The sequence below is a fragment of the Fukomys damarensis genome, unplaced genomic scaffold (genome assembly GCF_012274545.1).
Source record: "Fukomys damarensis isolate Sample0158 unplaced genomic scaffold, DMR_v1.0_HiC HiC_scaffold_16, whole genome shotgun sequence".
Taxonomy (NCBI): Eukaryota; Metazoa; Chordata; class Mammalia; order Rodentia; family Bathyergidae; genus Fukomys; species Fukomys damarensis.
In genome coordinates this window covers 1,421,571-1,446,323 of record NW_022900928.1, presented here as the reverse complement: position 1 = coordinate 1,446,323, position 24,753 = coordinate 1,421,571, and the positions used below count along the sequence as shown (strand labels likewise).

The 24,753-nt window shown below is 56.4% G+C and overlaps 1 protein-coding gene across 3 annotated transcripts in view; it reads right to left on the bottom strand.

Moving 5' to 3' along the window:
* The window catches only part of Wt1 (WT1 transcription factor), a 74,688-nt gene that overhangs the window by 3,613 nt on the left and 46,322 nt on the right, over positions 1-24,753 (bottom strand). For all 3 annotated transcript variants that reach the window (XM_033764048.1, XM_033764049.1, XM_033764047.1), the window contains 5 exons: positions 20,222-20,299; positions 19,556-19,606; positions 3,771-3,867; positions 2,320-2,470; positions 183-272 (listed from right to left, as the gene is read on the bottom strand). In XM_033764048.1, the coding sequence (XP_033619939.1) occupies positions 183-272; positions 2,320-2,470; positions 3,771-3,867; positions 19,556-19,606; positions 20,222-20,299 (467 nt within the window). The remainder of the gene's footprint in view (positions 1-182; positions 273-2,319; positions 2,471-3,770; positions 3,868-19,555; positions 19,607-20,221; positions 20,300-24,753) is intronic.

Below are 24,753 nucleotides of genomic sequence, written 5' to 3'. Positions count from 1 at the left end.
CGGAGGATGCTCTCTCCTCTTCCCTTCTTTTTTTAAGAAAAGGAAAGCCTCCAGAAGAAGACAAAGGTATGGAAAAACAAAGCTGATGCTGACCCTCTCATCCACGTCCAGCAAGGAAGAGCTGCACAGCAACCCTAACCCCAGGCAAGGCAGCGGCCGGCCACAGGAGGCAGCCCACAAACCTGTGTGTCTCCTCTGGTGCCTTTTGAGCTGGTCAGAGCGTGAAAACCTTCGCTCACAGTCCTTGAAGTCGCACTGGTATGGTTTCTCACCTTGGGGAAGACACGTTTTGTTTGAAACAATCCTGCAAATGTGGGCTAAACCTCTCCTTCGGGGACAGCAGGGCCCGGGGCCCGGGGCAGGGTCAGGACAGGGATGCCAGCTTCCACAGAGTGGACAGGGCACCCATGTGGGCACAGGCTAGGGGCCAAGGATGTCCCCACCCAGCTCTGCCTTTACAGCACTGAGAGGGAGCAGCTTCCTCCTTGCAAAGTGGGCCAGAATCTGACGGTGGCGTGAGCACCCGTGCCTGGCAGTGCAGTGTCAGTAGGCACAGTTACACAGAGAGCCAAGAGGCTGAGTCGTGGGCTGAGTCCGGCAGTCCTGAGGGTGGCCCTGCTGTGGGCCCCGCGTTTTGTGGCATCTCCACTGCTGATTTCTCACGTCTGCATGGAGTACGGCCACTCCACCCGCAGGACGTGGAAGCCTGCAGGGCACTGTGCTCCCTCCGCCCCAGAGAAGCAGGTGTGGCCTGCACAGCCCGCCCTGTCCCCCACAGAGGAAGCCCGGGTACACATGGCCACCACAGGCTTCCTTCGTACTCCGGAGAAGCCTGACTCGGACGGTGGGCGGACAGCGAGCCACCCCAGGCACTGGGCGTCACCCTCCCCCGCTGCAACCTCCTGACCTGACTGTACCCTGCTCCGGTGGCCACAGGACCCCCATGTCCTCCCGCACTCAGCTCACACTGAACACCTCTGTCCCTCTGTCCATGTTCCCACCAATGCCCCACGACCACCGCGCATGGAACGCTACGGTTAGACCGAAGCCTCCCTCCCCTCTCCAGACTGTGTCCCTGATCAGACCCCGGGCCCTGCCTCTCCTGCCCACCTCTGCCGCCTGGATGCCCTGGGCTTTTTGTTCATTCCCAGCCTGGCCCCAGCTGCCTGTGTGCAGGACCCACCGCCACCTGCCTCCCGCTGCAGCCCCCGCCATCACTCGCTGCTCAGCCTCTCTCCTCTGCCACCTGCGCCAGCCCGGGCTCACCGGAGCCCTCTGCTCCCTCAGTCCTCCCACCCCTCGCCCTCACCCTTCTGTGCGTGGGACTAAACAGCATCACACATGCGGCACTGGCACAGTGACAGCACGTGGCACCAAAGTCACAGGAAAGCCCCGTGCTTGCAAAGGGGGCTGAGGGGCTGCTGGCCACCTCCCCAGTCCACCGCCTTCACTCCGCCCCAGCCTCTCTGGGCCCCACGCTGCCGTCCACGCAGCCCCAGCAGTTCCAAGGCTGGGCCCGTGATGGCTTCCTCTAACTGTGACACACGCTCTTCAAGTCCCCTGGGAAGCGGGCATAGCACGGGTGTGACGTGCACAGCGTGAGGTACAGGTGCTGTCCCCATGAGTCTGCTCTGCCCGGCTGCCTCTCTGGACGCCCAGGTGAGCAGAGCCCAGGGCTCCACGGGTGCAAGGCAGTGCTCTGGCTTCTCCAGGTTCGCGGCCCGAGCCAGCGGGACCACAGAATAACGACAGCCACAACTGGCAAGGCCACCCTGCAGGTGGAGATCAGCCACAGCCACCGCGGGCCACCTCTGCAGGGACCCAGCCACACCCCACCCCACGTCCCACAGGGGCCAACCAGGCAGTGCTCTGCCAGCTGCCTCCTGGGGGCCCCGCTTGCCCGGACACATTCTCCAGCATCATCTCAGCGATCCAGGGCTGTTTGGGGCGATTCAACCACGGGCGGCTCCATCCCGTTAGGCTGTCCCCAGCACACAGTGCCTTCCCTCCCACGTCCAGGAAGCTGTCCCGGGGCCTTGCTGCCCGGCACCCAGCACCGAGGCACTGCCCTGCTCCAGCCTACTGCCCTCGCGGAGTTGCCAGAGATGGCCCTGCACCTCTTCCGGCCTCAGACTCCACTGCATCTGTCTGTGCAGGCTCTGTCACCTCGAGCTCCAGGCTGAACCCGCAGAGCCTGCCCTGCTGTGAAAGCCGGCACCACAGGGCTCTGGCTCCTCAGCAGCCCTGCCTGTCCCGAAGGAGGACCCCTGAGCGCTTCCAAGGGGCCTCTCGGCCGGCCCCGCCTGGCGTGCTCCTCACCCGTGTGCTTCCGGCTGTGCATCTGCAGGTGGGACAGCTTGAAGTACCTCTTGTTGCAGCCGGGGTAGGCGCACATGAAGGGGCGCTTCTCCGTGCTCTCGGAGGCCGACCGGACCAGTGTGGGGGCCACACCGGGCACACGCCGCACGTCCTGGGCAGAGGTGGAGGACAGAGGCCGTTAGCCACACACCAGCAGTCACTGGTGACTGGGCTCTAGACTCGCTGAGCAGGGACAATGGCCCGGCCGTGGAGGCCCAAGGCTGAGCCCAGCAGCAGACCCTGCAGGGAAGACAGGGACCTCCTGCAACTCCCCACACAGACGGCAGAGTCAACCGGAACCCAGCTGGGAGCTGCCACACAGAGCCTCCTGGAAGGAGCGTGGTGTTGGGGACCCCGTCTCGGCCCCCACACGTCCCAGCCAGAGACGCCCAGCACCCTCGTCCAGTCTGCCACAGCGAGGACATTCTTGTTAGAGGATAACGTGAACTGCCAAACTCGCCCCAAACCAACCAGACCCCAGTACAGTACAGGCACGAGGTCGTAGATGAAGGAGCCCCAGGTCTGTCCGTGACGCCACACCGTGTGGCCAGTGCAGCCCTTACTGGCGACACCAGAAAACACAGTGGCCATCCATGTCTTTCCAAGGAGGGGGTGGGTTCCTTTCTGGGGGGAAACTGAGTCACGGGGGCAACACCTCCCTATTCCATACAGCGGTGGGTACAGCCGAGACCGTGGGAGCAGGTCTGTCACCAGAAGCAGCCCCACAAAGCCCAGACCCCCATTTCACTCTCTTGGAAGAAAAGGTAAACTCTGCTGTGACAGACCAGGGTGTCCCAGGGTCAGTGAGGCATAGTGATGTGCTCAGCCAGCGGGGTGGGGGACCCCAAGGAGGCGGTGGGCAGTGGGGACCTCAGTTTAGAGCAGCGGGCTTGGTGGGGAGAAGGCAGACCGGGCATCTTTCCTCTCCTGTCCTTGACACCATGCATGTGGGACTGGGACCTAAACCAGAGCTGCTCCCCCGTCGCTGTGGGGAGGAGGCGCCGGGGACTGAGCCAGGACGCCCTCTGAACTGGCAGGCAGCCGCACTTCTGCACCTTCTCAGGGCAGCGCGACTTGGGACAGGGAGACACCGGTCAGAACTGTGGGAGCTGGGCGCCCCGCCTACGCCGGTGCTGGTCACAGGCCTTGGAGCTCCAGGGCACGGCGCCCTGAGGACGGGAACACAGCTGCCACTCGGGCCACAGAGCCGCACCTGCCAGTGACTCAGCCCTGCGCGGCTCTGCCCACCCGAGGCACGGGCTGCTCTGGGACGTTGACCCTCTGGCTTCACGCTCCTTCCTGTCCTGAGCAGCTGCGGAGGGAAGGCTCCCTGGTGCCAAGCTGCTGGCTGGAGCTACCCTGCGAGGCCCCGTGGGTGACCCCGCAGGAGAGGCTGCGTGCCCTGCGCTCACCTGGATGCCTCGGAAGACGCCGTGCGTGTGGATCCGGTACTGGGCACCGCACAGGATGGGCGTCGTGTGGCTCTCGCTCTCATACCCCGCACTGTGGCTGTGGACACAGAAGAGGGAGGCGGGCTCAGCCTGGCCCACAGCCACCTCCTGAAGAGCAATCCGTGCCAGAAGCAGAGGTTTCCCAAGTGCATGGGCAGAAGCAAATGTTGCTGTACCTGCCCCGGCCTTCGCTGTGGATGCCCTGACTTCACAGGTCCTGCAGGGACTGCCTGGCCTGTGCTGCATTTGCAGCAGGTGGGAGGGGCCAGGCAGGCCACTCGCTGCCTCGAACATCTCAGAAATGAGGCCGGGGGCTCGCAGGAACTGCACCGAGCACTCGTCAGTACCGTAACCCGGTTCCTCCCAGGTGGCAGCACCACGAAAGGGAGGACACAGAGATGCCCCATTCTCAGAGGTGGGGCCGCCTCCGGGGCTCTCTCTGCCTCATACCCCTGCCCCCAGCTTTCCAGGTCAGCTCCCCAGCCCCAGCCTGACTTGGCCAGGGGTGCTCGGGTGTAGCTGGGACCCCTGCAAAAAATCCTCTGTCCCGGGGGCAACTGTGAGCTGCCCTGCACGGGCCTGGTCTCCAGTGGAGGCACAGCAAGGCCCTGGCATGCGCTAGAATTCCCAACAGAATTACCACGGAGCGATGGTGAAGCGGTGCAGCTGTGCTGGAAAACATCTGGCAGTCCCTCAGAAGATGGACCCAAAGTGACCACGTGACCCAGAAATCCTGGGTCTACCCCAGCGAGCGAGGACAGAGTCCACACAAAGCCCTGCCTATGACGTGGCTCACCAGTGGCCTCATGTGGAAGAGCCAGAAAGCAGATTCAACCCGAAGGTCAACCAGCTGATGAGTGGAAACACAAAACACAGTGTACAAACACATGTGGCTGTTATGTGGCAATAAAAAGGAATGAAGTCCTAACACGAGCTCCAACCCACAGTTAAGCAGAAGAAGCAGTCACGAGACCACGTATCGTAGGGTCCCACTTACACAAAACATCCAGAAAGAGCACGTCAGCCAAACGCGGATGCACGGTTAATGAGGGCTCAGGGAGCTGGCGGGACGTGGACAGTGATGCTACGAAGTCCTAGAACCGTGGGCTGGGTCGTACCAGGCTGCTGAGACCACTACACCGTGTGCTCTGAAGGGAGCCCAGACGGCTACACAAAGTCAGGGAGGCTCCTTCTCAGAAACTGTCTCCGAGCCAGTCCCGGAAGGCAGAGGCAGGAGGACTTCGAGCTGGAGCCCAGCCTGGGCAACTTAAGAGACTCCAGGAGGCCCTGTCTGAAAGATTTATAAAAGTGAACAATGGGCTGGACGTGCAGCTCGGAGCAAAAGCCCTCGTTCATCTCCAGGACAGTACCAGCCAGCCATGAGTCATCGCTGTCGGGCCACGCACACAGGCTCAGAGCCCCTGTTCTCTGCCTCTGTCACTGCAGTGGGAGACGGGGCATGGCGGAGAATGACAGGGCGCAGGGGAGGCTGGGGCTGGCTCAGCTCCCGACCCCAGGGAGACTCCCTCCCGGAGGGAGAGGTCCCACCTATCCACATGTGGCCGGGGCCACAGCAGCTGCAGAAACGGTTTCACCTTCAGTCTGCATCCAGGCGTTTTAGAAAGAACAGCCCATCTGCCCTGCAGAGTTTGGGGGCATGGGTGGCGCTCATCTGTGAGGCGTGGATCAGGAATGGCAGTTTGGCCTAGAGATTGCCGTGCAGTTTTGCTGCCCCAAAAGGGCACAGATATCTGTAAACCTTGTGCTAAGTAGAACCTGAGGGGAGAAAGCCAAACACACTTTTCAGAACGGTTCTGCAGCTTGAACTGAACTTTTGATGGTAACATTTCCCTGAGGCCTTTGCCCCATTGAAGTCAACGGAGGGGATGAAAGAACAGGCAATTATTCCTCAGAGAAAGCAGCTGCAACTGTGTGAATGCACCAGTAAACTCCACATCTGAAGTGGAGCAAAGAGCATTCCCTCCTGTTTCTAGTTATCTGTGTCCTATCCCAGTTGACGAGTCCTGAGGAGAGGGGGCTCGGGGCTAAGCTGGCACCAAACATGCAGAGGCTAGGAGATGCTAATGTCAGCAAGCACCCCACCCTCAGGATGCGCTCTCAGAGGGGGAGGCCAGGGAAGTAACAGAGGATGCCACGACCACTTGGCAGCAAAGAGAACACAGCCAGCGTGGGGCAACTTAAGGGGGGCTGTAAGGAGGAGCTGCCCCTGCCTGGTCCCACAGAAACTGAGGTCAGTGCTGGCACTGGCCTGAGCGTGAAGCATCCCCCACAGTCAGTCACTGAGGACTTGGTCACAGTGCACCAGGGCTCCGGTGGGCCAGGAGAGGGGCCTGGGTAGGAGGCTGCTGACTTGCTCTTAGGATTTAGATCCAGATGCCCCCAAGACCTCGTGGATTCCAGGCGGGACCTCTGAAGGTGACTGTATGTAGGGGCTCATAGATGACTTGCCATTAGGAAGTGGAGCATGGTCGGAAGAGGTGGTCACTGTGTGCATGGCCTGGACACTGCTGGCCTCTTCCCTTCCCTCTCTGCTTCCTGGTCACCATAATGTGAGCAGCTCTCTTCCACCCAGGCCATTGCATCATGCTGCCTACTGACCATGGACTGAACTCTCTGAAACCGTGAGCCACATCAACCTCTCCTGTAAGTTGCCAGTGCCAGGTATTCTGTCCTAGTGATGAGAAGGTGGCTAACACACTTGCTGAGCTCACAGTAGAAGGGACTACTAGGAAGTAAAGCCAGTGGAAGGAAGCAGGCCGCAGGATGATTCTTTGGAGGGTGTGTCTTATCCCTGCTCCTCCTCCCTCACTGTTTTCCAGCTGTCAGCTTTCCTCCAGCCCTTTCTACCTTGACATTTCTGGTTCACCACAGCCTACAGCAATGGAGTTAGTGGACCACGGACTGACACTGTGAGCCCAAACAAGGCTTCCTCCTCCGAGTGTGACCCTTGGGTATTTGGCCTCAGCATTGGAAGGTAATACAGTCATCTACAACCCCACTCCAAGCAGGAACCTCTTCCAGCTCATGCTCAGCAGCTGGCAGACATGGCAAGGACTTCATTTCCATTTTGGGAGAGTTCTGGTTAGCAAAGTCCTTTCCAAACTGAGATGAAACCAGCTTGCTTCTGCCTCCTGGTGAGCACAGATTATATGGTTGGTCACAGCCAGTTACGGTGCCTCCTCTGCTCCACGGAAACCTGGCCTTGACCACAGAGACTCCTTGCCCCTCTGGCATCCTCCAGCCCCAGTGACTCCAGCAGGCACAGGTCAGATGCCCAAGGTGGACGTGGCCAAACTCCTCCTGCACGTGATGACCCTTCCTTCCCAGGTCTAAGTTAACTCTTGGGATAGTGTCTGTCCCAGCCCCTCTGGCACCAGCAAGGCCCTCAGCATGTGCCCTGGCCACAGATGCCAGCTTCTTCTCAGGCAGAAGGTGGGGCCTGCTGGCGCAGTGTGGCTGGAACACTGTTATTAGCATACCCAAGTGCAGATCACTCCTCTGCACTGGGCCCAGGGCCTGTCCTCCATCAAATCACTGCTACCCCAGGTCAGCACGAGCTGCGGCAGGTGTCCCAGCCCTGAGTGTGGAGGCCCAGCTGCTTCAAGCGGAGCTCGGGACACGGATCCGCCTCAGACCCCACTCTGGGTCCTGCAGCGAGCGGTCCCCGGTGGCTGGATCCCTGCCTGTGGATTTGCTGCTTTGTGCCCCATCCTGTGCCACACGTGCACCTGCAAAGCACCTTCTCTGAGTCCTCAGAAGAGACAGTGGCCTCCCATGCAGCTTGGGCCCCATCTGAGCACTGAGGTGGATGGAATAGGTTCCATGATACTCAGGAAGGGGTGGGACTCCAGGTCTCTCCACAAGCCACCGGAGCAGACACCCAGAGAGTCCAGGCCCGCAGGAGGCCCAGTCAGTGGGACACTCGTCAGCCGCCCTCGGTAGCTGACTTGAGACAGCAAGGCTCAAGAAGGAGATGGCAGCTGCTGGGGCCAAGCCACTGGCTCAGACAGTCACAGGAACCTGAGCTGCGCCCGAGAGAAGCATCCCCAACAACATCTAGACGTGCACAGGAGGCCGGAGCTGTTAGTCCTTCCAAAGCGGCAAGGTACCGCCAGCCGGGAAAACATGCTTCCAGGGCCAAAGAGGCACCTTGCAGATAAGAGAATTCATGCAGTTCCGACAGCCGTGGGTGAAAGGGATCAGAACAACCTGGCAGCGGAGGCAGCGGACACCGTGGAGTGACACCGGAAAGCAGGCTCTGGAGCTGTGTGAACCCCCAGCCAGCCGAGGGCCCAGGCCTCGCTCAGGGTGGAGCCATGGGCCCAGCTTCAGCCGCCTCCAACCCTGTTCTGGAGAAGGGATGCACAGAGGCCACAGCCATCCCGCGCTCTCCTGGGTGGGGAGCAGGCGCTTTAAAAGCTGCTTCCACGGGGCTGCCTCGTCAACTTCCTCCTCTTGAACGTTAGGACACCGAGTCAGCAGAGGGACAGGGAGCGGGGACTCAAAGACTCTGAGATGAGCAGGAAGAGCGGAGGGCTGCTCCAGACAGGCTTCAGTTTTACTGCTCAGCCACAGCTGTCCACACCGACAACCATGAAATGCCTCTGTGCAGTCAATCACGGCACTCGCGAGCTTCCTCTCTGGGCCAGGTAACCCCACCACCAAGGGAGTGGGCTTGGGCTGTTCTCACCTCAGCAAACAGCTCTGGTTGCTAATGATTGATTGGTTTTCTTCCCCCAGACCCCCAAGCCCTGGTCTGACAGCTTTCCCAAGAACTCGGCTAACCAACCATCTATGGTTTCTAAAATCCACTGGGTTTTCTGCTCCTTGAAAACCAAGACACTCGCCTGTCTTGACTCTGCCATCACCTCTCTCGTCTTCCATGGATTCCCAGATTATTGGCTAAGGAGGAAATCATTCCATGAGAGAACATGGATTCCACCCCTTTTTATTGAAAGCAGAGCCACATACTCAAATATCCCTCCAGAGTCCAGGTTAGTGAGAGAAATAAACAAAGAAAGCCCTGAAGGATGAGATGGCCTTGGATGGCAGGGACAGCCCCTGGGCCACCCTGACCTCTGTCCTCCGCCCCTGGGCCACCCTGTCCTCTGACGGAGGCAGCCCCGACTCAGCTGTGCCAGCCCATCTCTGCCAGAAAGGCGAGCCCTCAGTGGTCACATCTTCCATTTGGATGATAAGTTGGGAGTCTCAATTCTTCTGAGACCACCTGAATTTTGCCTCCTTGTAAATAACGGACCTTTTAAAAAGCCACCGTTGGAGCTGATTTGATTTCAAGGCTGAGCAGTGAAGTTTAAGCTGCAAATCAGAGATGCCCCCACCTCAGCCTCCTGAGTCTGGGGCCGTCGGTGTCACCATGCCATGCCTCGGTCCCCTCTTTGCACCACACCGACCTCTCGAGAGCCTCTTGCCCTGCTCCTCCAAAGTCAGGTCTTCCGCTGCCCCGTCTTACAAGCCTGCTTGTCCTCACACTCAGAGGGTTCAGCCCCTCCCAGTCCGCCCTGGAAACCTCTGCGTTCGGGGTCCTTCCCTGACACACATCTACAGATCCCTCTGCCAGTACAGCAATCACAGGTGGGACCCGGCGTCTCCAGAGTTTGTGTAACCTACCACACCAAGGATCGGGACCTGTGGGTGGAGGGAGCCCGCATCTGAGGACCTGTACCCTGCACCATCGCACCACACTGATCATTTACCTATGTCAGGAGTGGGTCGCCTCACCCCTCTGCAGACAGATTCACCTTGCAACATACAGCGAATAACCCATTTTACAGATCTGTTGGAAGCTCAAATAGGTGCACAATGTGAGGAGCAGATGTTAGATGTCGCTCAGAAATTTACCCCAATAGGCTATTCGGAGGACAGTGACCATGCACGGTGAGCGACCAACAACCGGAAAACTCTATCCTACACTTCATGTCAACCCAGGGATCGACACCAGCAGATTCTATGATGTTTGAGTGTCAGCACAACCCTAGGAGTCATGAAGGTTTCACCCCAGGTGGACGACTCAGCCTCCCTGGCCCAGTTTCATGTCCAGTGGGAAGAGCAGCACTAGACCCTTCCTATCCAACAGTCTGGGGAAGGAGCCACGGGGTCAGGTAACACAATGGCTGATTGACTTGAAGAAGAGCTGCCTAGCAGACTGATAAAGCTCTGGGTGTGTCTGGATGATCGACAGGTAGGCTGCCAACTGAGGAGGCAGGACCCACTCCAGATGTGGGTGGCACCGACCAATAAGCTTAGAGCCTGGATTGAATAAAACTGGCAGAAGGGGGCAGTCTGCCCTCGGCTTCCTCCAGTGAGCTCCAGTCTCCCGCCATTGCCTTTGGACGTTCCTCTCCGGTTCCTTCAGCTTTCCAACACAAACTCACACTAGGCTCTACAGCGAGCTCCAGGCCTTCGACTTCCCTCTGGATCCTCCACTCAGAGGCGGACAGCCACTATGAGCCCGCCTGGTAAATCCCTATATAACCATGCACTTAATGAGTGTTCATCACTGGTTATGTAGTGTCGCCCCGTTTTGCTGCAAAGCACACAAAAGTTTAAGGAGCAGCTGGGTCATTTGCCCCGACAGGGGCCTCTGAGTCCAGCTCACCACTCTCTTCTTCCTCCTCAGGCAGCTGGGCCACCGGGGGACACAAATCCATCCAGACAAGTTCTGCGCTATCACCGTGACCCTGAACAATTCCCAGGTCTTTCCTCCAGGCAATGGATGAAACTGGGCTTGTTTAATTTTTTTAAGTGCAGCGGGGGCAGCAGGGAAGGGGAAGGGCATGGAGATGGCGTGGAGGGGCACGTTTTAAAACAGCTCCCATCGACAGAGTTGGGCTCCACAGTGAGGGGCCCGTATCATGTTTGGTATGAAGAAAGCACAAGTTGAACTGAAAGAGCAGAGCAGCTCAAACTATGCACAATTTTCACAAAAAGTACACTATTTTGTACCTATCTGGGAAAACAAACTCAGCAGAAGCAGTTCTTGGCAGAGCATATACCTCCTGACTTCACTTCCAGCAGGGTCTGGGCTGAACATTTTTCAGTGCAGCTTTCACATGCATGAATCGGAACCTAGGAAAGACAGCTTTACAAAGCATCAGCTCGCGTCCCTTGCAAGTCCGCATGAAGGAAAATGTCCCTCGCAGAACACAATGATGAGACCCCCACCACCGCTAAGAACTTGTACACCGAGGCTTGGCTTGGGGGAGAGCACCGTGTTGGAAGAGTGGCTTCTTTAGGAATGATTAATTTGATATTCCACAGGCACAAGAAGATTAATAAAAAGGAATTGAGGTTTTACAGATGAGGAAAACCAGAGCTGTCCTGAAATCCCTTATCAACAGAAGGAAAAGAAAAAAGAATTAAGTAAAAGAAAAGAGAAGGAGCCTTTGGAGGCAATTAGTCTTCACATGAATATTCAGAGGCGGTCTCTGCCTGCCACTCTTCTCCCTCACCCACCGCAGTCCTGGTCCAGGTGGGCAGCTGTCCTCGCCTGTGCCTTCTCACCTCTGCAGTTCATCAGCACCCCGGGGACCTCAGGCCCTGCGCCCCAGAGCAGGAGTTCACGGTCCAGCCTCTCCTCTCTCCTTCCCCGACCCTCAGGGCTTCTATCTGGGGTGCTAAGTACCTGGCTGCTCCTGATGTTGACAACACAGGGCTGTGGGGCGGGCAGCCCAGCGTCTCTTGCCCACTGCCAATTTAGGAGGGAAACGAAGGAGCCACACTGAGAAACTGGGCCCCCTTAAAGTTGAAACACAAGAGGCAAAGCTGAATTAAAAAAAGAAATCTCAGCACTAGCCACCTGTTCACAGGAAACACAGGGGACAGACGTAAAGCTGCAGACTGCAACGAGGCAGCCACCCGCCCAGGCCAGACTGTGGGACCTCACTGGACACTGACCCACCAGCTCTGACGAGCCACAGGGAAAGTGAGAGGGGTGGTGCTGAAATGGTCAAACTAATAAAAGCAAATCCACCAAAACAAGAAGCCTTGAACCAACACCCACCCCGGCAGACTTCGGCCGCATGGCCTGGGAATGCCTCCTGGAGGTCTCAGGGGTTGCAAGAGAAGGCAAAGAGGTTCAAAGCTTTACTGAGAATCCAGCTTCCCTACCCTCTGTGGAGTCTCCAGTCTCGCCCTCCATCCCCTTTTAAGACCTTTTGATGCCTCACCATGGCATCCAGAGCCGTGGTGCCCGGGAACAGGTGCCTCGGACCAACCGTGACCATGACTGTGACCATGAGGAGAAGCCACGGCCCTGCTCAGAGGCGGCCCTCCCCGCTGTGTGACCTCATACGGCTCTGGGTGTGGACAGGGGTCAGAGAGGGAGGCAGGCGGAGCTGCTCCTACTAAGCCAGCTCAGGAAGTAAAAGCTTACAAATGAAACAACCAAGTTAAATCTTACTGAGTTCAAACACACATGGATACCTAACTTCCTGCATGTGACAATTCACAGTTCTAAAATGTCCTCAAAAACAGACTTCAGATAAGAATCAGCTTTTGTGAAAATCTTGAACAGTTTGCCTTCCTTCTGCTTCCCACTGGGGGTAAAAATGCATTTTATTTACATTTAACTAGAACAGTACATTTTAGTCACTTTTCATTAAAAACAGCCCGAGGGTGATTCTCCTGACTGGCTTTCTAACGAACTCTTTTCCCTGCAGCCCTGGACAGCAGACCTCACCAATGCAGTCTTGCAATCTGTTCCAGCCATGTCTCCTCTGTCCCTGCAGCACCCAACATGGCGTACCATCTGCAGGGAAGAGGATGCCCAGTTTTTTAAGCACTCTCTCAAGTGTCTCCTGTTTCTCCCACCCATATCCATCCTCCCTCCTTGATAACAGAGCTCTCCCACCCTCTCTGGGACCCTCAGGCTCAGCTGGGGGGGGCTAAGACCTGGCCAATCAGACCACTCCACTCCCATCACATGACCCAGTGTAGACCAATCAAAGTCCTTCCTTGGGTCTTTCGCTGGACAAGAACCAAGAGAGTCTCTGTCTTTATGAGGCCACAGGGACAAAAGCAGAGCAACTTCCGCCACAGCAGAGAGTGCTGCTGGGAAGTGTGTCAGCACCGCAGAAAACAGGGACAGCAGACAATGGAACCACCTTGGAAGGACTGTGAGGCCCTGCACCCAGCCAAGGGGTTTAAAATACACTAACCTACTGCATTCCCTGTGGCCTGCACGATTGCAGCTGGAACTGAACCACCTTTACAGATGAGTCGTCATGAATGACGCACGATCCAAATGTCACCTGCAGGTTGCCGGATCCACTTTCTAAGAACGATCAGAGCACCACACCTGCATGAGTTCGTCCCCGGACACAGGTCCTGTTGGCAGAGACCCACTTCCTCCAGCCCATGTCACCGTCACTAACACTGTGTCTGAATCCCTCTCTGGAGTCTCTCTGCAGGCCAGGCTCACCTGGTTGCATGTCCTAAGGGGGGCAGTCCCTGGCCTGTGTACAGGGGACAGGATGTGTGGTTAAGTAGCCTGCAACTCACCAGGACACACCAGCCCTCAGGAATGTGACTTTCCTCACTGCCCACGGCTTCTCCCTTTTATGTCACACCCAGATCAGAGCCGGCAGGTGCTCTTACTTTCAGTTTCCTACACTGTTTGGGGGGGCGCTGTCCAAAAACCCCACTTCGTTTACTGGCCCCTACTGCTTGGAAGAGTGTGTTGATACGACCACTCACCTCCATCAGCACACAGACACAAGGGTGCACACAGAGTGCAAATACGTGTGTGCCCAACATGTCTCTGAAGTGGGGTGCTGGCTTGTCTGGACCTGACTTCACCAACCTAGCCAGCTTATAAATGCTTTGGCTCTGTGGACCCCCAAAGTCCTGGCCCAAATCCACACAAGGACATCCCGAAGCCCACACAGGAAAGAGAAGCAGGGTCCACTGTGTGGCTCAGGTGCGGGTGAAGTGTTCTTCCTAAACCCCGGGGTCAGCACAGGGCTGCAGGCCTGAGGCTCTTCTGCCTCTCCAGGGGAAATGGAGGCCGTGAGGGTGCAGAGTCCGCACTGATTCCTCCCTTGCTCCAACATCCCACACCCCCAGTGGGGAGCACATGCCTACCATGAGTGAGCCTTGGGGTCCAAGCCCAGCAAGGGGAAGGGGGAGGGGGAAGGAAAGGGGAAGAAACAGGAGGCCTGAAGGAAAAACCACGGGATAAATTCATATGAATTGCACTTGCTCTCCAAGGACTTTTGAGGCAAGAGACACTAAAATTTTGAAAAAGAAGGACCTCTACATAGAGACATCTGGCTCAGAGAAAGGCTTTAAAAAATAATGGAAAATATGTGTGTGAAGAAAGGATTCAAAATTTTGTGAAAATCAATCTTGGCCAAAATTAATTTTCAAGCTCGATGTGATCCATTTAAATTTCAATTAAGACTTTTTTGAAATATAAATTTATTTTGATAAGCATGGTGCCACAGGTCTATAATACTGGCTACTTGGGAGGCTGAGGCAGGAGAGTTTTAAGTTCATCAGCCATAGGAGAGCTTGTCTAAAAATAAAAATGAAAAAGGGCTGAGAATGTAGCTCTGTGGTAAGTACAGCATTCCTGGTGGTGATTCCAGAAATCTGGTACCTGGGGGTAGCACCAGAAAATAAAAATATACATATTTTTAGAACAGCTTTAAATTTACAGAGAAATTTCTAAAATAACCCAGACACCCTACACCCAAACTCATCTCTTAGAGACACCTCAGACTGATGTGTAACATCTGTCACAGTTAGTGAACCGATATGATCTTGAAGAATCTAGAGGGCATGGTGAATCACACATTATTCCTAGCTACTCTCGAGGCTGAGGCAGGAGGATCACTTGAGTCTGGGAACCTGAAACTGCCTGGGCCACACGCAGTGACCACATCTCAACCAACTGACTGGTAATAAGCAATAAATGATAGCTAGAAATACCTTCTAAAAGAAGTGCAGTGCTGGGGGAATTCTTACCCTCGATTTAAAGAGACTGAAATTACAGGAAAGAAGAGAGCCAGAGACCTAGCAGAGGAGGGGCAGCCAACGAAGGGAGGAGGCTGAGGCGGGCCCTCAGGGTCGGAGTTGGATGCAGTGGACAGGATGGACAGAGGAAGGGCAGCCACGGTGGGCTGGCAAAGAAACCGAGCAGGACTCTGAGAGCCACATAAATCTGGGATGAATCCAGTTTGGAATAGCTTAATTTTTATAAAGATCAGGAAGAAAGAAGTATTCCGGATATTTACAAAATTGTAAGGTGGGGAGAATCTTTCATAAACACAACACAAAAGCCAAAAATTGAAACTATGAAAAGCAGCTTATAAATGTTACTATAACAGTAAAAGCCTGGCTGAAGCTGCAGCTCCAGGGAGAGCACTTGCCAGGAGTGCAGGAGCACTGGGCTCCAACCCCAGCGCAACAACGATTACAACCTTTTTAATTTTAAAACTTCTGACAGAGCTGAAATACAAACCAGAAAAAAAAAATTCTAGTCCACAGGACAAGCAAAGCACTCTCGGGGTCCCAGGGCGCCGTGTGGGCGTGGCCTCCCTGCCCCATCCCAGCCAATCCCGCAGTTCCCTCCCCACACACTCCTCCCTCTACTTGCCACAGTCACACTCCCTTACAAATATTAAAATATAGTTTTCTAAGGGACAACAAATTTTAAAACACCATCTCCCCAGGGCCAGGCACTAGTGGTACACGCTTGTAATTCCAGCACTCAGAAGGCTGAGGCAAGAGGATCTCTCCAAGTTCAAAGCCAGCCTGAGCTACACAGTGAGTTCAAGGCCAGTCTGACCTACAGTGAGACTCTGTCTCAAAAAAGAAAAAACATCAGAGAAACCACCTCCTGGCCTTTGTCAGACTGCCCACTCCTTCCTCCTCCCTCTGCAGAATGATGCCCGGCCCTTTCCTCCATGATGTCTCCCCATCCCCAGGCCTCAGCCCCTCCTAGTAGCCAATCCCGAGAGAACCACACTTCACAGGAGAGGTTTCCAGCTTTCTCTACAGATACAATGCACACCAACGCGCTTTTACAACTTTTTCAGCCACCTCTGGTGGTGAGAACACAGCTGGCTTTTCTCTTCTCTCCAGTTTGGCACCACAGTCTGCTTTCCTGCAGACAGAGCCTCATCTCTGCTCTGTCAGAGGGGAGGAGTCAGAAGTGAAGCCGGGTGAGCAGGGGAGGAGGGCAGCCCTGAAGTCCCTGGGTGAGCTCCTGGTGCGTCCCCACTGGGCTTCCGATGCCTCCCCCACACCGCTCCGCCAGCCCAGAGGGACCCCTGTGAGCGAGCCCACCTCACACTCCCAGAGCGGGACCCGATGAGGCCCCCACCTGACTGTTCTCCTGTGCTTTCTCATCTTCCTCTGAACAAACCTTCCCTCTCCTTTATGAGATGACCGAATTCCTGCTTTAAAAGGGTTAGAGACATCCTATAAAGATGGAAAGCCTACAAGGCCATGTGTGCAACTATCTGTCGGAAGTGAGATGGAACCCAGGGCCTGTTATGCACTCCAGCCCTTTTTTTTGTGAGACAGGGTCTTGCCGAGTTACCTGAGATCCTCCTGCCTCAGCCTCCCAAGTGTTGGGACCACAGGACTGCACTAACCTACTGGGCTCCCAAACCCTGAGTAGATTTTAGGCAGCTAAGAATATTTCCAAGGTCAAGACTCCTGTGAAATCTGGGACACAGAGCTTTCCGATGGCCTAGGACTGGATCTATAGAACTCCATCCGAGCTAAAGCCAGTCCTTCCTAGGAGAGGAACCAAGCTCACTTGCGGGACAGCGCCAGGGGTAAACACACTCAGACACGCGAGCACACGCGGAAGACAGGAGAGTGGAGAAGCAGAGCAGCTTCACAGTGCACCCTCCCTGTGGGGCAGGCCAACAACAGGAGGCTGAGTCATGACACTCCCTCTCTGGCTGGCCCGTCACCTGTCTTCCTGGTTGCCAACAAGATTAATGGAAGGCAAAAAGAACTGTTCCGGCCACACCGGGTCGGCGGCAGGGTGAGCAGCCTCCTTCCTGCAGGGAGAGGCGAGGGCCCAGGGCTGAGGCTGCTCCGTCCTCCACCTGAGGCAGGCAGGGCTGTCTCCAGGCCCCTCTGCACCATTGTTACACTTCCTGCGCCACTTCCTGGCCGAGGGACTTGGACCCTGGTCAAGGTTGATGTGTTTCTCGTCTCCCAGGCTGTTTTCTTCTCGAGACAAAACAGGCACCACATGGGGCAGCAAGGCTCGGACCCCACCTCAGAGCAGCGCCACGCAGAGCGCACAGAAATGGTCAGGAAATGAGAGGCAGACCTCAGCCGCAGCCCAAGCAGCACAGCGAAGGCCATGGCCTGGAGCTGGGGAAGAGTCCTAGAAAAGCGAACCTCCGGCTGGCTCTGGCTTTGGAACCTGATGTCTGTGTCCACGGGCGGGGAAAGGACAGTGGGTCTGTAAATCACCTTTCCTCCAACCTCACCCAAGACACAGGACTCTCCCTCTGCGGGCTCATTGGAGCCCTGCCCCCCAACAGATGCACAGAGGCCCTGAGGGGCTGAGGAGGGTGCTGCACTCCCCACAGGCGGGTTTCCCACAGCCAGGGCCGGCTCCGCCCCACGTCCCACATCCAGGAGCTCAGGGACCTCAGCAGAGATGGCCTCCTCTCTGCAGAAGAGCTTTTCATAATCCTTCCAAGGACAGAAGACAGGAAGCTGGCTCTCTGGACAGACGGCGCCTTGGCCCTGCAGAGGCGTGGAATTGGGTCTTTTTGCTGTAAAGCCTGAGTACGACCACCACCTTGTCACTGGCACTCACCGCTGACCTCATGTAAGGTCAAAACCCCGGAAGCAAAGCTCTGCCCGCCTGAGCCCAGGGCTCCACACCAGACGCATTCCCCAGCCCCACTTTTTAAATTTTGGGTACAGGGACTTGCTAAGTCACTAAGGTGCCCAGGCCAGACTCAAATTTGTGATCCTTCTGCCTCAGCCTCCCCGCCCCCCCAGGGGCCCCCCATCTCCCTCCTCTGGTCACGAATGTCTTTTCACACCCCAAACACGTTTTCCACATTAATGGCCTTTGCATCCTGACAAAGGAAGGCCAATCAGCATCACAGAGACCAACCAACGCGGTCGCCCAGGCAGGCTTTGCAGAGAGCCAGACTTCCGCTGTGCTGTCCCTGCTTCCTGGGCCTGGCGGGGAGAGGCACCAGCCATCCTCTTAGAGCTGGAGAGGCACCTGGTCCCGACACAGGCATGAGGCAGGCCTAGAACGCCATGCCCAGCAGCATTCAGAGCCGATTGGCAAAGGGCGGCCCCACTGGGCTTGGTGCCGCGTGGCCAATACTGCTCACCGTCCCAGCCGAGGGCGCTGCACTGCCTGGAGGTTCTGGAAACGCTAAGCTCGGGCCGGGACCAGAGGCAGACAGAACCGACGTGGACTGAGGAGTGGCTCGGTCTCTCCACCCTCCCCAAGGTAGCCCGGTGTGCAGGGCGGCCACCAGCTCCGAGGGCCACAGGAAAAGCCCCCGGGAAAGCAGAAGAAGCTGGCTTACATAAAGTCTAGGGGAAAAATCCACAGTGCGAGAAAACGCCAGAAACTTAGACAGCTGTGGCATATTGTTCTCTAAGCAGTGTCCTCATTGGGAACAGCTGATCCCTGAATAAAGTGGTATTCAGGAAATACATTTTTATTTCTGAAATGCTGTCCCAAAAAGTAACAAACCAATGAAAATCCCTCTCGTTTTTCTTGTAAAGAAACAAATTGAACAAAACATATTTTCACACTTTGTTCTTCACCCATGCAATACAGGTTCTGATTTCCCAGCAAGTGGCGCATGTCACGTGTCTAAAGGCCTTTAAAAGTATCAAAATTATCTCCACCGTGGGACGCCCAGCGTCACACGCACCCCAGATTCCTGACCTGTGATGTCCGTAATTCAACCAACCTGGCCTGTGCCCCACGCGGAGGAACAGTCGGGGAGACTCGCCAAGCACCCTGTATATCCATGCTCTGCGGTTCTAAAGAGCAGAGAGAGGAGAGGAGGAAGGAAAGGTCCGGGAAGGAACTGGGGGCCATAGGCCAAGAGATGGGAGAAGCTGAGCGACAGAATCCGGGTCGTGAAAGCCTCAGCAGCCCGGGAGACAGGAGGAGCAGTTCACAGCTGCAGGAGGCTTTTCAGTTGTGGATCCCTGGATCCCCAGAGAGGGAAGAGAGTTTCCGATGAGGAGGCAGAAAGACAGGGGCGTGGGCCGAGGGGGGGACCTGACGCCAGCCCCCGGGGGTGAGGCCTCTGCGTTCTCCCGGAAGGGTCCGAGAAACAGGACCAAGACTGGGCCAGCAAGAGTGGAGAGGACAGAAACAGGAGAAATCCCTACAGAAACGCCGGGGTGCCAGCCGGAGGCCAGGTGGGCCATCACAGAGCCTAGCCACACTCAGCAAAGCCAGTTCAGCCCTGGAGGCGTACAGGTGAGCAGAGAAAAGCGACTGGGTTAGGAGCAGAGGCTTGGCGGGCTGAACTGGAGCGAGCAAGATTCGAATTCAGCGCTCTGTGAAACCCTCACAAGGAAACGCGCCAGGCGCAGCTCTCCGATCTTGCAGCCCCACGTGCGCCATGTGGCCCAGTGTGTCTGTGACACGGGACTTGGGTGGGTTTGCCCACCCCTACTTTCCCGCGTCACCCTAACTCCTACGTGGTCCCGGAGTCGGCCACCGTGCCATGGTCACTCACTTGCTGTGCCCTTCCGTCCATCTCACTGAGCTGGTGCTCCCAGCAGCGACTCTAGAAGAGAAGAACAGGTGGGGATGGGACAGAGTGGGCGGCACTCCAGTTAGCCCCACCCAGGACCAGCGGAGGAACAGCTGGTTGCCCCACGGGTGCCCAGCTGAGTCGCAACCCCTCTGAGGCCAGGCAGGAGGAGGTGGCACCAGGAGCCGGGCAGAGCCTGGGCCTGGATAGGCAGCTGCACTCAAATGGACACGGCGTGGGTCCCGGGACCCTCGACACAGCCTGTGCCTGGCGCCGGGATCCACACCGCGCTTCCTGAAAAGCCCGCACGGGCAGACAGCGCATCTCTGGCAAACTCCGTGGCCCGCACAGACCTGGACCTGGCTCTGTAGGCCAGGGCAGCCGTTAGCCTCTGTGATCCGGCAAAACGTCACATGCAGGAGGAGGCAGGGGCCCTACAACGCTGAAGAATTCTACCACTCCCACTGGGAGGTCACAGCGGTCCATGTTCACAACTCCCCTGTTCCAGGCGAAGCATCCCCTCTCGGGACTGCTGAAACTTTCGTCCTGAACATGACCCCTGGAGGACAGAGGAGCACGCCGTGTGCTGATGCCCTGAGGGCCCCTTCGAGTGACCGCACAGAGGGTGTGGAGGGCGGCCTCACTTACCCCTTCAAGGTGGCCCCCAAGTTCATCTGGTTCCAGGTCATGCACTCGAGCTGGGAGGTCATCTGGTATAAGTTGTCACTGCCGGGAAACATCCAGAGTCAGAAACACATGACCCACAGGTGCGCACGCACACAGGCACACACACAACCGCTTCCTCAAGGTGCTGGGGTTCTCGCTTGTCTTCCAGCACAAGCCTCTCTCTCCATCTTGCAGCCTACTGACACGTGCAGTCAGGAGTGGCCTTCGTCCTCACACAGCTACCCCTGCCTCCAATAGCAGAGGGAACGGGAGAGCAGTTTGGTGGCTTCATGCAAACCTCAGTCCACACGCGCCAGAGGTTCCAAAGAGGGACAACCTTGCAGGGGAAAGGCTGAGGGGAGGGAGGCTCCCAAAGGCAACACAGACCAGACAGCTCAACATTAAATTTAAAAGCCTGGAGCTGCGGTCCAACGACAGCCGATTAATTATTCATGAAGAGGCTATTAAGTTGTTTTAATCAAAAGGATAAGGACCCTGTGGATCACGAGGGCCTGAGAAGTCAGTCACCAGTGACGGATGGGCAGGGTCCAAGGATGCGACAGATAAAGGGGAGAGGTGGTGAGCCCTGTGCACAGCAAAGGAGCCATGCGCTGTAAAGTTTATAATCCAGCCACAGGCAAATAGCATCGTTTTAAAAACCCAAAAAGGAAAAAAAAGGCCAGTGATTTACAATGGGACCCCAAAGAGAAACTACCTCAGCAACCATGGAAACCAAACAGAATCTGTTCTGTTTATAGCCGTCTCATCCCTAGAAGCCCAGCATACATAAGCTGTGGTCACAAACTACAGTAAGCGCTTATTTTTAAAAATTTTGTTATAGTAAAAGACACATTGCTGTGAAAGCCCCTCGAAATCCTCTCCGCACTTAGAGCACACACATGTACTCGTTCCTGACACTTCCTACAGCAGCTCTGGAGTCCTCTCTCGTGTCTTCAGTCACCTGGGCACAGCTACCCTGATGTCCCGAACTGATTCAAAATGTTGACCTCTCGTGGTCATCTTGACTTGGAGGAATCCGCACGGTGCCAGAGCCGCTGAATAAGGCGGATAAGGACACAACATCATGTTTTACAAGTCGTCGGTGCACAGCCGCATTCAGCACACTTCGGATCAGATCTCAGAAAGACGTAAAAAGAGAACTTCCAGAACTACTCCGGAAAGTGGAGCAGACAATGGGGTAAATGCATCTGGAGCAGGAGAGAGTATTCTGAGGTGGTGCACGGCACCGTGTCGTTCCCTATGGTGCATTTTTTTTCATTAAACACGCCCTATGCAGACTTTGGTCCCCCTCGTAAATCAGGACAGGGACTTCCTACACTGCCAGGCCCCTTTCCTGCCCCTCACTGGGCAACCCTCATTTTTAATTCACAGAGGATTTTCTCAAGCCCAAACGGGGGACCCGTGAGGCGAGATGGATACCAGGGACTAGGAGCAAATGCACACAGCAGCCCCTCTCCGCGCAGCGTGATAAATCACCGTGGGGTCCTTCTAACCCTAAGTCATCGCCCTGAAAACTACCCGGAACTCCTCGGAGGCAGCTCCACCGGACGGGACGAGGAGGGAGCCAGCTTCCAGGAGGGGCCTGCGCCTGCGTCCCGGCCATTATGCTGCCACAGCATGGACATCTCAACGCAAAAAATGAGCGGCCTCTCCCGGCAGCTTCCCAGCCTGTGGCGGCGGCCGCCGTGCTGTCGGTGCCACTGTTTCGCAATTCCACGAATTCCTGCTGCAAGCCTGGTGTAATTAATTCCTGAAGGACCCCAACTTTTATTAGAAGAGCCGGCCAGCCACATTCAGCACCGGGGAGCTTCCTGAACTTTCCCGGGGCTGACAGTTCATTAATAAGCGGCCCCTCCACGACCTCGCCGCTGGTTTTTGTTCTCCTGCGCCTTTTCATCAAGCAATCCATTTATTAATCTGCCCATTAATCTCAGCCAGCAGTCATTGTATTCCCCAGGTAGCTCTATATTTTTGTCACTGATTTTAAAAAAATTGTTCACCAAGTGAAATCACTCAGCCCATGTTGACAATTTTCCTAGGGCCCGGTGGGAGGTGGGATCTTTCTGAAATTATTTGATTCTTGCATAAGAATGAGAATACGATGATTTCAAGACAGCTTGGAAACCAGATGAACAGCAGATACTCATGTGCAAGGCTGGATGAACCCAGGCCTGGACCTGGAGCTCTAGGAATATTCCCTCAGAGCGAAGCATAGCCCACTGGCTCCCAGGGTCTCCCTGAGGGGCGTCCCAAAGAGAGTGTCTCGTGGCTATTCCTTGGCCCTCCGAGGCAGACTTTTCTGAATGCAGGTGCAGGCCCCATCTACACACCCTCCCAGTGGGTGCTCAGGGGTCCCTCAGGCCCTCGGAGTCCAGCGTGGTGGCCCCAGCCACATGCGGCCATCAGCACTGGAATGCGACTCATGCCACACGCAGTAGACAGACTGGTTATATTGGGATAAACGTGGCATTTTTAGCTAATTCGTTTTGCCTTACTTGCAAGTGCGCGTGTGGCTTCACTGTGTGTCTATCTGACGTGGCACTTTGCAAGTGTGGGGAGTCGCAGTTCCACTCTCTGCACTCGGGTTCTTGTCTGGTAAATGGGAGGGTTAATCTTGGTCAATCTCGGTCTATCTCACTGCCGGGGATGCTGCAGGCCTGCGGCTCTTTGAAGATCACCCACATGATAAACCTGAGCCCTTCCAGCCCCACAAGCTGCGCACCTCGCGTGATCACCCGCTGCGGTTCGTCCCGGCATCCTCTCGGGTGGGGACGACGATGACCTCCATTCAGCAGGCACCACTGGGGCCTTGTGGGTGCCCACTGCGGGCATCCCTGGTGCCCTGCACCTGCCTGGCTTCAGGGCGTCCAGGTGCTACCAGCGAGCTGTCCTCTCACTGCCGTCAGAATAATGACAGCGCCAGCCAGACTGGGGGCAGCACGGCCAACCTGACCCCAGAGGGCTCCAGCACACGGGAGGCCCATGCCCGGCTCACGGAGGACAGCCATCCTCTCCCGGCACTCCTGTGTCCCGGGCCCTGCGTCGCTTGTGCCTACGCTGTCCTGAGAGCTCGGCTCAGAAGGCTCCAGCAGGGGAGTGGGGGCAGCCGGAGGGGACTCCCCACTCCCCTAGCTACCGATAGGTTTCCTGAGGGCAGAGATCGGAGCAGAGCCCGGCATCACCCTCATCCTGCCTTCAGCTGGCACCACCTTTCCCCGGACACAGGCGCCCCTCAAGCGGGAAGCCCTGGCCCCAGCCCTGCCAGCTCTGAGCGTCTGGGTGCTGGGTCCACACGAGACTCACGCCACGCCCACGGAAAGGGGCGGTACCCTCAGGGAAGACGTGGCCAGCTGTTACGTGACCGCTGCTGGTGCCAGGGGAGAGCAGAGAAGCAGGGTCACGTAGGCAGCGCAGCTCCACCCGCCTCACTGCTTGGCCGGAAGTGAACTCTGAAACTGCAAGCTGCCGAAATAGATTCCAAAACCACCCCGTCCTTTGTATGTGTTTAAGTAGATCTTTTTAAAAAGTTGCTTGTTTCCTATGGAAGATGTGTTTGAACTTAGAGGTAAGGGAGAAAGGGAAGAGACTTCTATAACTGGGATTAATGTAAGTTGGAGTGAAATAAAAGGAAGGCAGCCCAAGTGAAAAGGGGAACTTGAAAGGAAGTCGGTAGTAGATCATATAGAGTTTGTTTTGGCCTGGACCGCAGTATGACTGAGCTCTCGACCTCTGTACAAAAAGAAAGGAAGAAGAAAACCTCGGCTGTTATCTAGACGGGGCTCCTCCCTCCCCTGGCCTGCACGGCTCGAGTGCACGTTCATCTTGAAGTGTGTTCCAAGTGTGTTTACGACACTGCAGGGCAGGAAGAAAGGTCCACGTCGTCCAGCTGGGCTAAAGGTAGGGCTGCTTCTGCTGTGTGGATCTGACAAAGTGGAATCTTGATAGAAGCGAAAACTCCCCATGAGATCAGAACCCCAAAAATGCCAAACACAGACCGGCAGAGATGACCGGCACAGCCATTAGAGGGTCTCCGGCTCCATGGTGACCTGGTCCAGCTGTCCAGGCGCACATGGGACTTCCACACGGAGATGTCCCCGAAGCCCCTTCCCTCCATGGCACAGTCGCCCTCCCCTACTGCCATCCCCTCAGCTCACAGATCGCAGAAGAGCCCCCAGGATTCCATTTCTGCTCATAAACACTTGGTCAGCACAGGAGGTGCAGGGATATTTGGAACTTGACTCTTCCCCTTCCCTGGAGGTAAAATCAAAGCCACCACCCCGGAAATGGAGCCAGGCCCCACCTCCTGCCACCCCGCATACGGGAGCGGTAGCACTACGCGCATGGAGACCGTGTGTGCAGTGCAGAGTGGGCACTGTGCAGGGTTTGATTTTCTGAGCTCGAGCTGTCCTGGCTGGTGTCTACACCAGCGCAGCCCGGATGGTGAGCAGTGCACTGCCCTGCAGCCCCCGAGCCGTCCCGGAGCCCTGGGGCCC